Raw genomic sequence first — 17,196 nt, 5'->3', positions numbered from 1 at the left:
TAAAACTAAATTGTAGTCTGTTTCCTGCCGGGGCCTTGCCTAATTTATGATTAAGTTGCCATGTGGTATAATGGAAAGGGCCTGGGCTTGGGAGTAGGACCAGTCTGAGGGCAGCTCTGGGCCTCACCCTTTGCTATCTTGGGCAAAGGAACTTCACCTTTCTGAAGCTCCCTGTCTTTTCTGTGATATGAGGTCTGTGAAGACTCAATGAGATGAAACATGTGGTCCTGCTTAGCATAATCCCTGGCATACAGGAGGTATTTAATAAAGGTTAGTCTCCCCCGCTCCCTTTCTATGTGCGAATCTCCTTAGCATAGTGTCTTCCTTATGGTCAATGCTCAACAATATTCACTAAATGATTGTTTTGGAAAAAGAAGTTGATAAAGTTTCTCATTAAACACAGTTATTCTATTTTTCTGTATCCAAGCTGTACCACATCAACTCTAGCAGGAAGGTAGGATCTCTTCTCTAAACTAGATTTTATGGCAGGAAATCCTTATCACTTGAGTAAGGGGACACTGGGGGAGGAAAAACACAGTATTCAGTAAAACCGAAAGGGCCTTAATCTCAATATTGGCTTTACCAAAGCCAACCTGGGGCTCACAGCTGTGCTTCCTCTTAGCAATTATAAAACTGAGAACTGTGTTAACCAACTTCCAATTCAGTCCGCAGTTTGCCACTCGGGATCTGGAAGCTAGCTGATTTTTTGACCTAAGCTGCTCTGCTATGTAGGGTTGCCAGTTATAATTATATGTTCAGGTGTCAGTTAGCAAAACAGCCCATTATTTGGCAGTTTGGAGTAATGAGATGGATCTTACACTAATCTTCCAATTTGACAAGCATTTGATAAGTACTTTATACATAAAATTCTATGTCATACTACACCTAGTAAGGTTATACGAAGAGCTGGAGTCAACATTTTAAATGTGCGTTCTTTTGTAAGCTCATGAATTTTCAAATATTACTAGAATCTTGAGTAACAAAGAAAAAAGCAGACGGTTTTCACACACACACAAGCATCGCTTTGTATTCAAGTGATAAGAATTTCAAAGACAGTCACCTCATGGAACAGATAGGATGGAAATTCATTTAGAGAAAAAGAAAATTACTGAATACGACTGTACTACACTGTGCTTGACTATGGGGAAACCGTGGTCAGTGAAACAGACTGGCTTTCTCCAAAGATTGCTAGTTCCCTGTGATATTTGACTTTTTCTTCTCTCTGTATCAGAGCTTTACATTTTTCTCAATGCCATATATAGATTCTAATACTAAAATAGGATTCATGATGTTCCTGAATCTTCTTTTTATACAGTTTAGCATTACTGCTTACCTAAGGCCTATCATTTCATGAATGTCCTAGTCTACTCCTCCTTTACGTCTGTTTCCCGCGAATAACATGTCTACGTAGAACAGAGAATGAAGATGCAGGACCTCACTTAGAGAGTGTGAGGCTGGGTGGCAGGTTTCCACCATGGTCTTTTGTTTGCTACTCATGACCTATGACATGGTAGAGAACGTAGGCTCAGGCCTTCTCTGAACTTACCTTCTCAGACTCCCTTGTTCACACTGGCCTCTGTCTCCTTTCATCAGATTAGAGTGGCTATTTGGTTTTTCAAAAGCTCTTTCATTTTGTTTGTTTCCCTCTTCCTGCATTTATTTCCTGGTGTGGCAAATTTGGGACATTGTGAAGGTCAAGTCTCCAGATCACGATCCACCCGCTTATTTGAGGATGGATGTGTTTGGGTGGTCACGCTCAGTGACGTGCAGGGGCTGGCTCCCGTAGGCTCCAGAGAGTTGGCTGTTAAATTTTCAGAAATCTTGTAAGCCAGTTATTAAACACAGCCATTATTAAAAAGTAAATTCTATACTATTAAAAACGCAGGTAATAACTACTCAAACTCAATACTTCTCGATTATTTTACATTTTACTAGTATCTCTGTTATTAGTTTTTTGCGCCTATCGTAGCTGATGGCAGCAACACTATATCACCAGGGGTGTTACTGTGCATCTCTTCCCACCTCCGAGTTCGGTGACATCACACTGGCAATTTGAAATTGGCCGTGTGGGAGTGTTTACAAATGGAAACCAGCAAATATTAGAAATTGGGACTCCCTCAGCTCCCTGAAGAGCAGGGTGCTAACCATTTACCAGCACGTGACCAGTCAGGCTGCTCCAGTCTACTGCTGCCGGCGTTCCAGTCACTGAGGATCTTGAGCCACTTCAGTTACCATTTATCGTCAAGATGGCAACGCTCTTCCACTAGCATGGTCATGCCTGCCATACGTGTCTCTGCTCCAGAGTCCTGTGAACATCAAGCCCTGATTTTTACAGTGACTCCATAGCTACTTTTAAGCTGCCCTTCCCTGCATCCTTCTCATTCCCAGTGAATCAGTTGTTCATTTCTCTCGTTCTCCCTGTTTTCCAGCTCCCTTCCCCTTCTACTTCTCCTTATTCTTCTTAAGAACAAGGGCTCCGATGCCAGACTGACTGGCCTCGGGTCTGGCTCCACCATTCACTAGTTGTGTTACCCTGAGCTTTATGCCTCAGTTTCATCATCTGTCAAGTGGAGATCATAGTACTATCTGCCTCATAGAGTTACTACGGTGATTAAATGAGTTAATAATTTTAAAAGCACCTAGAATAATGCCTGGCATATCATTAGAAATACATGTGTATTTATTTAAGAGAATAAACAGTTCCAGTTGCTATCCAGCCCTTACTCACAGGCTTATTGTGTGGTAGAAAGTTTAAGACAGAAAGGAGAATAGCAAAAGGAACACAGGAGAATAAAAGAAGAGGAAGAATGGCCTGGGGTTATAACACAGGATTAGTAGCTCCAGGGAACTAGGAAAAGCGTTAATGAAATAACCTGGAGAAAAGGTGCCGATCAGGAAGGGAGACAAATAAATAGGAAGAAAAACAGTTACATTTCACAGTAATCTGCAAAGATTAAAGTGTATAAATATAAACGTTTTCTGTTTTATTTTAGATATACAAACCAAGAAAATTAAGGGATACTTTATAATGCATAGAAATTTCCCATTTTAATTTAAGCAATGAAACCGCTTTTGCCCCTCATTCTAGGTAGAAATTCGGTTGTCACATACTGAAGGTACTTAGGCTAAATCAAATTTGTATTGAACAAGAGCCATGGAGACCGAGTGAGAGATACATGTCCATATCTATGAAAAATGCAAGCCTAGGAGCCCCGTACTCATTTGTCTGACCATCTGGAAATCTCTAGTGATCTAAGCATTTAATTTTGCCCTCATTTTTAGAACAAAAGCGAAACAATAAAAGAAGAAAATGGGCAGCAGGGACATTCCACTTTTCATTAAAAAAAAAAAATCTTAGTGATAAAAGGAGCAGAGAGTTTAAAGGAAAAAAATGAGAAATCATTAAAATGATTTGAATGCTCTGTCTATATTTTGCGGTAGGCTCTATTGTTTTCAGTTACATGGGAACAGTGGTAATTTTATGAATCGTTAGAGTTTTCTTTCCAAATTATATCTGCATGTTCTTAAAGTGCCTCCTAAGTTACCCACAGTAAGAGGCTGTTGAACAATTTTATTATTCCATTTAGTACTTTTGAGTTTTATATTCATTTCATACTGTAAGAAATTTTATACCTACAACCCAAAGATAAAATCATGACAGCTGAATCTTTGTGTGCTTAATTCCTCCTACTTTTTAAAACACGTGAGTCTGTCTCTGTTCTCCTCCTTCGTCTCATAAGAGACTCCAGAATGAATACAAAACCTTGGTTTGGTGGAATGATGACTGCCCACCCCCCCAGCCCAAAGTTGAAAACAATCACAACAGTTGAACATTGTCCCTTAGCATCTATGGCTCATCAGACATAGTGACCTGTAAAACATGTACTCTGTTAATGATACCTAACACCTCCCTCCTAGAGCTGTGGTTCCCAAAGCCCAATCCACTGACCTGGGTCAGCCAGTCCAAAGTGGCATCCACAGATAATGGGTAAAGCAAGGTCAATGTAGTGGGGGTGGTGATGGGGGGATGGGGTGTAGGTGAGTATGTGAGCGAGAGAGAAAGGGAGAGAAGATTTTTAAGTTTACTTTTGGGGGAAGAACCGTCCTTTTTTTCTGATATTATTTTCCTCCCATTTTTTGGTGTTAAAATACTCATACTTTTATCATACTTCTCTAAAAACAGTGATAGTGTAGGTGATCTGTTTTGGTTTTGTTTTAAGCATCGTAACTTAGCACCATAAAAAGTTGGATCTGTGTTGATCCATTTATGTTTCCTGGCTGCTGAAATCCTAAAGTCTAGAAATTATTGTACACGTAAGTGTTGGCTGTATCTTTCCCAGTGGCGTGGGCGTTTCCTGTGTGAAGAAATTCTCTTAGAAGGAAATACATCAAAGCTTCGATATTCTGATTTTTAACCACTAACTGTTTTTTGGACTCAGGAGAAAAGCTGCTTCCCTGGGCAGTGTGGGTGGTTCTATTACTGTTCCTTTCATGCAAACTTTGGCGGGATGCCATTGAGTTGAGTTCATCAGATGCATTTTGGTAATCTCTAATCTTGTATAGGCACAAATAATGTGCTTTGATAACTAAAATCTAGGGTAAGTGTGAATGACTCATCTCCTAAACTTGGGAAAATGAAGTAAAGCTCAAATTGACTTTACGGTGGGCAAGCTGGAGATGCCACCATGGGTCATGAAGACTATCACACACCCCTTGCAAGTGAAGAAAAGAGAGTCACTTGTTCAGTATCCCCAAAGGCAGTCAGTGTTACAACTATGCTTGCAGCCCAGGTCTCCTGATTGACGGTGATGTGATTTTTGCCCAGTGGTGCATACTGTTTTGCTCAGCGTGCAAAGGTCACATAGAACGGTTAACTTTATCGAATGAGCTGGAATGCTGGTTTTACAACAGCCAGTTTTGTTAAAAACAAGATCTTTTTGAAATTCATGAGCTCTTCTCAAATAGTCCCTCCCAGTATAAGTCATAACCGAGTTGGATCTCTACCCTTGAACAAATTTCCGCTTGCACGCTTGCATGCTTCCTCACATACTCTCTCCCCCAAATAATTCCATATGTTCTCTTTTCCTGGAAGCCAAGCTCCCTCCTCATTCTCCTCCTCGGCGGGCTCCGGCTCTCACTTCTGAGATGCCTGAGTAACTGAGGCTGAAACGATTTGGAGGCAAACTTGTCAGCATAATTGATGATTATATGGTGTGAGCCACCAAAGACAGGTGAGCCTGCACAGGGTGGAACAAATGTGTTTTATATTCATTTCATATTGTAAGAAATTTTATACCTGTATTTTATACCTGTGTCTCCCACTGGGTTCAGCCGGACTTCCTCCTCTGTCATGTTGATTTATATAATTGTAGCTCTTCCCTAATGAATTGTGCCCCATTGTGGGTCATTGGAACCTCCTGTTGGAGAGACCTTGCCTTTGCTAGGAAGAAGAATTGTAAAGGTTCTGCTCTGTGAATTTCCAGGTTTGTTTGTCTGTTGGCACTAAATGGAGTGACTGGGGACAGGTAATCTTTAAAAGGACCAAATAATCACATTATAGGCTTGAGTAATACCGCTACATCAAGAAAGGGGTTTCTGTGAATTCAGGTGCTTTGCAACTTGACAGAAAGTAGTCCGAGTTGAATGAGAACTTGAGAAATATAAACAAATGCAGGCATTTAAGACCACCTTTGTTGGCAGCTTGGTGTTCTCGAGTCCTTTAAAAACCTCTTTCGAACTGTTAAACTTGTTGCTTGAAACTGCTTTAAATGTTAGACTTGCTAAAAAATAGGGATAATGACTGCTCTACTTTCTCACAATCTGTTGGGATATTGATTGAGATATTTATGAAGTACTCTGAGTTCTCAGGAAGAAGGGTGTTAGAAAATGCGATGGTGATGATGTTGGCAGGGCATGGAAAATTATGCAAAAATATAATTTCAGAAAGATAAGTTTGAGACAGTTTGAATTATTAGCCTGAGCCTGTCTGGCAGTCTTACGTCCTCATGTCCAAACCTTTTGTCTTAGGTCAGTTCTGGGTAGTTTAAGAGGGCAGGGTATCAGGAAAGTGTGAAGAGATTAGAGCCCTTGCTGGCTTAAAACTGTCACTGAAGAGTCTCTTGGCTGCTGGCATTGGAGTGACCTGTGCCTCCAGATGGCTGGTCATCCCGGAGAGCCTAGGACCAGGAGGGTCCAGTCTTTACTTCCTGCCCTAACTCCATCCCATCCACTTGCTGAGCTCCTTCACAGCTTCCTGTAAACGTGGTTCTGGTCTCACCAGTCGCAAAGCTGAAACTGTCATCTGAAGGTCACAGTAACCTTCTGGAATCAGTCCTCATTCACTTTGACTGTGCTACACCAGGGGCACTGTGGAATGCCTGGAAAAATTAACTCATCACTTAGCACTTCTGTGTTTTTTCTGGAAGCAACTAAAAATTCAGGCTGCCTGAGTTCAAATCCCGGCTGGAATTACAGCTTTCTAGTTGTGTGACCTTGAACAACTCTTTGATCTCTTAGTATTTGGGTTTCCCCAACTATCAAATAGGAATAATAGTAGCCATCTTATAGATAGTAAATACATATTATATAAATAAAATGTATTAGGGAGTTAAATGAGATAATGCATAGTAGGTGTTCAGTAAATGTTGGATAGACTGACGGATGATGGGTAGGTAGCTCATTCTAATGTTCACATTTATATTATAATATACATGCTATTTATATTTGCTGGTATATCCAAAATAAGACAGGAAACCACGGTACAGTATTTGAGTATTTTACCGTTGTTAATCAAGTCAAGAAGGGGCTAGAATTTGATTATCTTTGAATGTATGTTTTCTATAAGCTTACCTATATTTGTTCTTTTTCATGCCTTTTTACTTTTATGTGGCTACCTGTTATTAATTTTTTCTTTGAGTAAATTACCTTAAAAAAAAAAAACAACTTGTATTGGTTGGGTTAAGGAAAAGAAAGTTTGGGTTTTTTTTTTTTAATGTGTATCGACTGTAGAGCATGGAATAATATTGGGTCCTTTGAACAGAAAGAGAATGTTTCAAAATATACAACTGGGAAATAAAATTCCTGGGAAGACTATGACCTGGAGTAAGTTTTCCATTGGAGGTTCTTATTTCTCCATTGGAGGATTTGTGAGTGGTTGGTTTCTTTCTTAAAAGTCGGAAGCCCTTACACTACCTCTCTTCCTTGAAGCTCTTCTCCCTTAGCTTTTCTAGTACTTGTTTCTAGTACCTCCATCAACCCCCATGTGCCAGCCAGGTCCATCTTCACCTGACACCATTTTTGCCGGGAGAAGGCATAGTATCGGGTAGTAAAGAGAACACTGAAATGGGAATCAGAAGACCTGAATTCTTCTTTTTTCCTTTCAAATCTCACTTCTTTCTTTTTTTTTTTACTTGCTGTTTTTAAGATTTTTCTATTTATCCTTGGTTTTCAGCAATTTGATTTTAATGTGTCTCACTGAAGTTTTTGTCATCTGTTTGAGGTCTGTTGAGCTCCTTGGATCTGTGGGCTTATAGTTGTCATCAAATTTGGGACTTTTTCGGCCATCATTTTTTCCTGCCCCCCCCCCCACCTGCTTTGGGAACATCAGTTGCACGTATACTAGGTTGCTTGATGTTGTCCCACAGTTCACTGACTCTCTAGTCCGTCATTTTCATCTTTTTTTCCTCTGTGCTTTATGTTGGATAGTCTCTATTGCCGTGTCTTCCATTTCTCTTCTTGTCATGTTCATGTTTTCCTCTGTGTTTTTGAACATAGGAGCATATTTATAATGGTTATTTTAGCCTCCTTGTCTACTAATTCTATTCTCTGTGTTCTTTCTGGGTCTGTTTCTCTTATTTGGGTGCTGGACATGTAATTTGGATACAGTATTGGATGCTGGATTCTGCTGTAGTCTTTTAAATATTGCTGAGCTTTGTTTCAGACACATTTTAGTGACTTAGAATTATGCCATTTATTTCAAGGTTTCCTTCTAGGATTTGTTAGACATGTCGACATGTCCAGGGAAATCTTTAGTCCAAGGTTAACTTGGCCTCACTATGGTGCCAGTACCTGTCTGAGGACTCCAGCAGATCTATTGGGCGTCCCACTCCAGCTGGTGGGAACATGAACCATTCCTGCCCCGTGTGAACTCTGGGAATTCCACCTGCTCTTTCCAGGTAGTACTTTCACCAGCCTTGCGTGTTTCAGCTACACAGGCACAGATCAGAACTCAGCCAAAGATTTTAGGGGACTCTTGATGATCTACAGAGATCTCTCTCCCTCCCTGGATCTCTCTCCTTCTCTCTCCTTCTCTCCTCCCTCCTTCCTCCTTCTCCCCTTTCTTTGTGCAGCTCCCTCCTCCCCACTATTTTGCCTCATAAAACTCTAGCTACCTTAATGTTCCAAAACTCCAAGTTCTGTCTCAGCTCAGCAAGACTTCCAGGCACTGTTGAAGTATCACCTTCCTGCATCCTGGCCTGGAAACACCAGCTGGGGCCTCCACAGGGCTCACTTCATTTATTTTCCTTCTCCAGTGTCTGAAAACCATTGCTTCATACATCTCCTCTTGTGTAAACCAAGACCTCAAGCTATTTTATACCAAAATACTTTAGCATTACTTCTCTGCAGAGCAAGAGCATTTTCTTATCAAAATAACATTATCACTGTTACCAATGTTAGCAGTAAGTTCTTAATATCATGTAATATCTAGTCCATTGTGAAATTTCCCAAATGTTGCAGAAATGTTCTTCACAACTGGTTTGTCCAAACTAGGATTCCATCTAGGACCATAATTGTTGTGTGGCTTCAGAGAATTTGACTGTGGATAGCAAGTTGCTTTCAGCTCTAGAATTAGGATTCTGAGCTCCACTACCTAATACACTGCGCTGCTTCTCTCCATCTGCAGGAAAAAGCCCTCAGCTTGTCACTCAGGCCTTCCACAAGCTGGTTCCCCACTGTGCAGTCAACCCTTTCTCCTCCTCCAACCACCCTTGACTTCTCTTTGCTCTTGTGACCAGCTCACTCCTTATCCCCAGGCTTTGCCTACCTCTCTTCTCTAGCCTGAAATACCTTGTCCCTTCCTTTCCATGTATCCAAACCTGACCCATCCTCCAGATCCCAGTTCAGGCTCCCCAACTCCTGTTCTCCTCCATTGTCTTTTGTACTTTCATCTCTTGGAAAACCAATTGTTTCTTGTTCTGAATGATGTTATCCCAACTTGATTATCATTATCCCCTGGGAAAAGAGACCATGCTTTGTACCAAGAACATTGCTTGGCAAGAAAAGAAGTACTATAGCTGCTAATCTTGTTGCTAATATACTTCTGTCTCCTTCCTAACATGTAGCACTATGCAGTTTGCAGGATACTAACCTTAAAGTGCTTTTGAATTATGTGTGGTATGTGTGTGTATGGGGGGGGGAGGGTGGAGTTGGAGATATTTCTTACAAGTGTTAATGCTCACCTATTCGTTGATTTATCTCTCCTCTCTGGGTTCCATTACATATCAAAGGGAATTGATAACCTGTCCATAGAGTTATATTGATTTGACATATGTAAGTCAACAAGCATTCCTTTATTATTTAGTGTTAGCTTGGGAAACAAAGATGCCCTTGGGATTTCATAGTCTAATTAAGCACAACTGTTGTATACTTCTTTCCCCTTCCCTGCTATTTTGTTTTGTTCTGAATATGAAGTCACAACCTCCTAAATAAACCTCATAAAAAGCCAACTGTACTTATAAGATATGTTAGGCACAGATTTTATTCAACCATAAATGATCCTCTACTCAAAATGTTAAAAATAAATACTATTTGTAATTTACATCATATGTATTTTCCAAGTTTTCATTTAGCAAGTAAATTTTATGACTACTTTTGTGAATTCTAAAGGGATATAGTTTTTCTGATTGCCCAAAATTTGACCTCATATTTTCTTTGTTTAAGCCTACTTATAAATTCTACCTAACGCTTGAGGCTGCCAGAGCTCCAAATGTATTTCCCAGTTGGTTATATAAGTGTATTTGTCTTTTTCTGAATGGTAGAATGGAACCTTTTGAAATTATCTTCCTACACTTGGAGTGGATCATCTAGTGATTAGTGACATCATATTGGATTTATTTGTTGTATTTTCTTGGTGGGGAAGGGATATTCGAAATATTTAGGTGTCATGTATGTATATGTTGTAAAAGGACCCTGAGGATCTAGCTTCTTACTGCTTCTCTGAGCCTACCCACCCTGTCTACACACACACATGCACACCCTTCATCCGCAGCCATGAAGAACCACGTGCAGTTCCCCGAATCCCACACCACTTCATGTTCACGCTGCTCCATCTACCAGAAGTGCTTCCCTCCCCAATCTTTGTCAATCGACAAGTTGCTCTTTATCTTTCTGGACTCAGTTCAGTTGTAACTTCCTCTTTCTCAGGACTCCCTCCACCCCTTCGACCCCAGTTCAATTAACTCTTTCCTCCTCCATGCTTCTATTACCCAATACACAGATGCCCAAGGTAGCAGCACCTATGAGCCTTTACTGTCCTTGTTTGTGAACTTGTGTGTCTTCTGCTACTAATATCTAAGATGGCAGGAGGGCAGGAAACTTGTCTCATCTGGCTTTTTATCTCCTAAGTTAGCCTAGTATTTGACATAGAGGAAATATTTGCTTAATAAATATGTATCGATTTAAACAATTCGTTAAGTTCCCAGCTCTTTCCCCACAAAACATCTAAGCCTTCTCAACAGTTCTCATCTATAGCAGTGGTCTATGGTAATATTCCAACAACACTGCTACATCTTCACATTTTAAAAATATACCCTAAGTGAAAACCATTATAATAGAAGACTTACACACTCACAGATGGTATTCTCAGACAAATTTTTGAAGGGGTGCCTATTCATTTGTGTGATGGTTGGACATAAATTGTTTAAAATTGAGATGTAACATGTGTGCATGTAACCACCAACCAGATGTCCCTCCCAGTCAGTATTCCCCCCTCCTCCCTTGCAGTGGGTATTAATCTGGGTTCTCAAGTGAAACAGAACCATCTCTGGGGGAGATGGCTAGATAGATAGATATGTTCTAGGTGTTTCTAACAGGAGGACCTAATGAAGGTTAGGGAGAGTCTTCCCACACAAAGGAGTTTTCAGCTGAGACCTGAAAGATAAGAAAAAGTACTCTAGGAAAGGAAGACAAGGGACAGGACTTTGCAAGCAAGCGCAAAGCCCTGAAATGAGAATGAAGAACTGAGGCAATGCCACGTAGCCAGATGTTAGACAAGCAAGAGGAAAATGGCAGACAGTGAGGCTAGAGGGGTAGCTAGAAGCCATGCCATGAAGGGCCCTATGGGTTATATGAAGAATATGGGGCCTAGTGCATTAAAGAGCTTTTAAGTTGGTAGAGACATAATCAGATAGAACTTTAATTTTTTTCTTTTGATGTTAAATTTACAAACTGTGAAGTGCACCAATCTCAAGTGCAAAAAATTTTTACACATGTTTTTACTCATGCAATAGCTACCCACTCAAAGTATTTCCAGCACCTGGAAGGTTCTCTCCTTCCCATTCAGGACCCACCACCTCCAAAGGTAGCCACTGTTATGACTCCAGAGATTACTTTTCCCCTTTTTTGAACTACAGTAATGACAGAACCATACAGTTGTGCTGCTTTGTGTCTGAATACTTTCACTCAGCATGCAGTCTGTGAGATTTTGTCCATGTCACGTGTAGTAATTGTTCATCCTTTTTCCTTGTTCTGCAGTATTCCGTTGTATGAATATACCACAGTTCATTTGCCCATAAACTATTGATGGACATAAGGACCACTTTTATTACTTTTTTAAACTGTTATAAGTAGAACTGCTATGAGGACTTGTGTTCATGTCTTTTTGATGGACATAAGCACTCATTTCTGTGGGAGACGTAACTTTTTTTTTTTAAAGATTCATTTTTTCTTAAGGATTTTTTTTTAAATTTATTTTATTTATTTATTTTTGGCTGCACTGGGTCTTCGTTGCTGCACGCAGTCTTTCTCTAATTGTGTTGCGCGGGGGCTACTCTTTGTTGTGGTGTGCAGGCTTCTCATTGCGGTGGCTTCTCTTGTTGCAGAGCACAGGCTCTAGGCATGCGGGCTTCAGTAGTTGTGGCACGTGGGCTCAGTAGTTGTGGCTCGTGGGCTCTAAAGCACAGGCTCAGTAGTTGTGGCACACGGGCTTAGTTGCTCTGCGGCATGTGGGATCTTCCCGGACCAGGGCTCGAACCTGTGTCCCCTGCATTGGCAGGCGAATTCTTAACCACTGGGTTGCCAGGGAAGCCCAGACATAACTTTTTAAGAGATTACTCAGCTTTTGAGGTGGAGGATGATTAGGAAGAGCATAGACATGGCAACTTCCTCAGTCACCAACTCCCTGGCTGCATAGTCTTTTACCAGTTAGCTTTTTAAAGAAGCAAACCCATTCAGAATATTTTAAACATCACGCAAATCAAAATATAGATTAAAAAACAGAAAGCAAAATTTCCTTTTGATTTCTGTCATTACTGTCATTGTTGTAGTTGTTATCGTTTATGGCCAACCACAACTTAGAGCTGATGGTAATTGGAAGGACAATATGGAATGACAAGTTTTGGTGACTTGTAGTTGGATATGTCCCCATAAACAGAAACATTGTTGTCATCGTCAGACATTCGTGAAGCCCTCTCCCTCCACTGTTGCTGGTGTATATGTGTGGTGTAGTGGGGTGTGTCTCAAGTGATGAATGGATTTACTCTATGTTTTCTTTCAAATTCTTCCTAAAGTAGTTTTCCAGGACCCTAGGTTCTCTGCAGCGTCTCTGAACCATCCCTGATTCAAGGGCTAAAACAACACACATACAGAGACTGCATTTTCCAAACTAAAGTTTTATGAGTTTGTACTTCCTGAATTGTGTGTGTATATATATTTATTAATTGCCATTACAGAAAATAATACAGTCAAGTGAAATTAGGAATGTTTTGGTAGCAAAGTCTAAGACTTTTAGTCGTAATAAATGTTCAGTCTTTAGAACCATGGGAATTAAGGTACAGTAATGTAGTAACAAAGAGGCCATGGTCTGATTCCACTTTACCAAATCAGGCTTTTGACCCACTATTTTACATTAAAATTATATTCTAAATCTGTCTTTTCACTGTGTTCTGAATGTGCATTAATTCATCTAATAAACATCTTTTGAGCACCTTCAGTGTTCCAGATACCTTGCTACTAGGCAGTAGAGATATGAAAGTATAGTCACTGGTCAAAAGGATTTTGTAGTGTGACAGAAGAGACTGTTAATAAAGAAGTGAACCAGTGGTTGCCATACCCCATTAGGGCTTGGGCTAAACGGACAAGGTCTTCAGTGTCCAATCATCTTCATTCATTCGTTCATTAAAATTTTTAGGGCTTCCCTGGTGGCGCAGTGGTTGAGAATCTGCCTGCTAATGCAGGAGACACGGGTTCGAGCCCTGGTCTGGGAAGATCCCACATGCCACGGAGCAACTAGGCCCATGAGCCACAACTACTGAGCCTGCGCATCTGGAGCCTGTGCTCCGCAATAAGAGAGGCCACGACAGTGAAAGGCCTGTGCACCGCGATGAAGAGTGGCCCCCACTTGCCACAACTAGAGAAAGCCCTCACACAGAAATGAAGACCCAACACAGCCATAAATAAATAAATTAAAAAAAAAAAAATTAAAAAAAAAAAAATTTTTTTAAGTTCAGAGCTGGTCCTTAGACCAAAAGAGCTGGTCCTTATATACTGTCCTCTTATTTTAGATTGCTGATATATCCCTGTAAGAAACTTTAGTTGTTTATTTTTCATAGCAGTGTTTTTTTTTTTTTTATTGCCTCAGCTATCCTGGGATTTTTTTTTTCCTTTTCTCATTTTTCATGTCATGCTCAGACTTATTACCTGGTAACAGGTTGCAAGAAATGAGAATTGAGTTATTTTTAAACAAATATCAATCATTTGTGATATGTTTAATAGGAATTATAATGAATAAAATCAGGGTTTTACTTATCATGAAGTCATTATAGTCAACATTGGCAATTCCCCAAATTAATAATGAGACAATAAATCATTTGTGATGCCAAAGGGATCAAATATATAAAAACAGGATTGACCTTGTTAGAAATTTGATATTTTCAGTATTTATCTGTCAGAGCCACTGATTTGGAAATTGTTGTAAATTCTTGGAAAATGGAATCTTTTTTCCCCTGTAAAAGTATGCATCATTTGGCAAACTACAGTATCATTTTCCTTGAAGAGAATGTAGTGATTGATTATCCAGAGTGCTACCATGACAAGGTAAACCAACCAAATAGCTGGAAAATTGTATGTAATCATGTAGCATCACATAGGCTAATCATTCCCTGCAGGTACTTCCTGTTTACCCCCAAAATCTTTATCTCCAGGGGATATTCCTCTGTGGCTGCAATCTCCCCTTCCTCTCCGACTGTCATCAGCACAGTTCTCATCACCCAAAAACATGGGCATAAATACAAACCAAACTGAACCACCCAAAGAGACTTCCAGATGCAAAGATGCCTGTATCTAGCATCCCTCACATATATGACATCCCTCACATTGTTTATATGGGTTGACATTATTAGTCCTGTTTCTTTGATTAGTAGTATCGTCCTAAAGATCCGTAGAAATTATAAAACAAGCAAAGGAAGGGAAGGATGGGAAGGTTTTAGAAAATAAGAACACCCGTCTCACTTTTGAGAAGTTGATAATCTAATCAGGAAGAACAAACACACCTAAGATGACCTGGAACAGTTACACAGTATTCCCCAAGTCTGCAAGCACCAAGGCACTAATTGAGCGATGAGGGCCAGTAGAGTAGAGGAGCCATCAAATTATCCTTGGTTACCAGAAGGCTAGATGGAGCCATCAGAAAGGAAGGGGCTACCCAAAACTGCCCCAGAGTTGATTATCAGTAGTATAATTGGGAATAGAACCAGGCCCTTTCTTTCAATAATCTGAGCAATTTCCTTGTGCTCATCTTCCCTGCAGTGTTTGTCAGATTTCAAACGGCTTTTGTTAGGATGGCTGCACTCTACTCTCCTTTATTAATTGCTGTCCACGTGTTGTAGGATAGCCTGTGTTCTTAATCAGGATGAGGATTTTTGATTCTTCTTAGCAGCATGGGGACATGTAGCTAAGCAGAATCAATTCCTGTCACTCACACAAACACAGAGGAACAGGATTATGGATCAGGGTGAAGCTGCAGTGCTTTAATCTTAAAATCAATACAGAAAAGGAAGTTGAACTTGTGGGGATTCTATAGAGACTGCAATTTGGTTTCCTATGAAGTTGCCTCACACGGTATAACTGCTCCTTCCTTTTCACCTTCTGATTATTTTACTTGGAGTGTGGGGAGAGGAGAAGGAAAGAAGAAACCTCTAGAACCAAATAGTCCTGAATAAGCATGCATATGTAAGCTCATAACTCAAACTGATCCTCCGTTGTGTTGAGAAAAGCTGTACACGTTTATCCATTCTTTTTATTTTTAGAAGAAAAAAAAAAGCTAACCCAAACCCTGTACCCCATAGTCTGTACTTAAGCATAATAAAATGCCTTTGATTATTTCAAAGGTTAGTGTCAGGCTGGAAAAAAAATTTTTAATGTTTACTTTTATGGCTAAGTCTACATTGCTTATGGAATTCTATATAAATAAATACATATTCATCAAACCAGTTATTGACCAAAGGATTCCAAGCTTCTAAGCATGTGATTAATATTTACTCCAGTGTAATTGTGCTTCTTTCAAAAGAGGCATGAACTAATGATTTAAACAACTCTGTCTTTTCTTAACCAAAGATTTAGAATTTATTGAATGTGCCTCTTTTCAGATATAACACCGATTTGCTGCACAGTACTATCAGTGTCTAAGATGGGCTTATTTTTTCCCTTGGATATTCCTTTAATTCAGTTTAAAAACGTGTCTGAGTCTCTTTGGACACTGCTTCTACAGTGACAAAAACAACAGGAGATACTGTGATCTCATGAGAAGAAGTTTGAGGCAGAAGGGTATAGTTAAAAGAGCAAAGTCTGGAGCCCTTGCTTTGTTTCTTTCTTTTTCTAAGCCTGTTTCCTCCTCTTTACACTGGGGATGATTAAGGGATTCAGCCGATAGGTAGGTGCGTTGAGAGGATTAAATGACATAAAGCATGTAGAGTGCCTAGCTCAGCTTCGCACTTGTAAGAATCTAATAAGTGTTCATGATTATCATGATTATTTTGTGAGTTTCAAGTGAGGTAACATATGCTGTATATGTGAAAACATTCTACAAGCTGTAAGGCACAATACAAATGTTAGTTGTTATTCTTAATAGATTGATGGTTTTGAAACTTTAAAAAACAAATCCTAGAAGGCTTTTTCTTTTATGCTGCCTGTCGTGAGTCCCTAATCTCAAAGTAGAACCCTGGGGGTGATAAATCAGGCTCCAACTGAATATGAATTTTCTTTCTTAAAAGCCGCAGAGATATCTTGTAGATGCCAAGAATTCCATGAAATCAATATGAAATTCCCTGTCCTGTGTCCTTCCATAAAAAACACTTTCTCAGGTCTTTGGAAGATCAGCACTATGTAAGATACTTATTTTGTTGTTGTTTTTCAGGAGTATTTTTAAATGTCACATCCTTCTAGGAAAGCTCAAGTGTCTTAAGTGATCACATCCTTTTAGTAGTCCTTCCTTGTCATAAACATCACTTGAGACAAAACACTCATGAGTTTCTGTGTCCTCTCTGTGTTCGTTTCCAGAGCACAATCATTGTGGAGAAGACAGTGCAAGACCTCATGAACCTGATGCACGACTTGAGTGCCTATTCGGATCAGTTCCTCAACATGGTGTGCGTGAAGCTACAGGAGTACAAGGACACCTGCACTGCAGCCTACAGGTAGAGCTTCTGTTGGAAGCTAAGCAACGTCAGTTTAGAACTTGACCTTTGGGGTGGTGGCTGATACTGCCTTCGTAGCCTAACGTTCCATCATTATAGAAAAGGACCATGCTTGAGTTTGTCAAGAGGCCTGATGAGAACAAGTACCAAAGAAATAGTCTCCTAGACACATGTATAGTCATACCAGCAGAGGGAATGGAAGGTACAAAGGGACAAAGCCACTTAGGACTGCCTTTGGGTGGCTTAGATGAAGTGTCAGCCTTGATTTTTATGAAAGTCTAGAATCATA

The 17,196-nt window shown here is 40.0% G+C and overlaps 1 protein-coding gene across 1 annotated transcript in view; it reads left to right on the top strand.

The window, feature by feature from the left end:
• Positions 1-17,196, top strand: part of EXOC4 (exocyst complex component 4) — an 824,798-nt gene that overhangs the window by 629,687 nt on the left and 177,915 nt on the right. Inside the window, exon 12 of the mRNA XM_007177140.2 lies at positions 16,771-16,907. Within this exon, the coding sequence (XP_007177202.2) occupies positions 16,771-16,907 (137 nt within the window). The remainder of the gene's footprint in view (positions 1-16,770; positions 16,908-17,196) is intronic.

The sequence above is a fragment of the Balaenoptera acutorostrata genome, chromosome 7 (assembly GCF_949987535.1).
Source record: "Balaenoptera acutorostrata chromosome 7, mBalAcu1.1, whole genome shotgun sequence".
Taxonomy (NCBI): Eukaryota; Metazoa; Chordata; class Mammalia; order Artiodactyla; family Balaenopteridae; genus Balaenoptera; species Balaenoptera acutorostrata.
The sequence above is the reverse complement of the archived record's forward strand: the minus strand, read 5'-3'. Positions and strand labels throughout refer to the sequence as shown.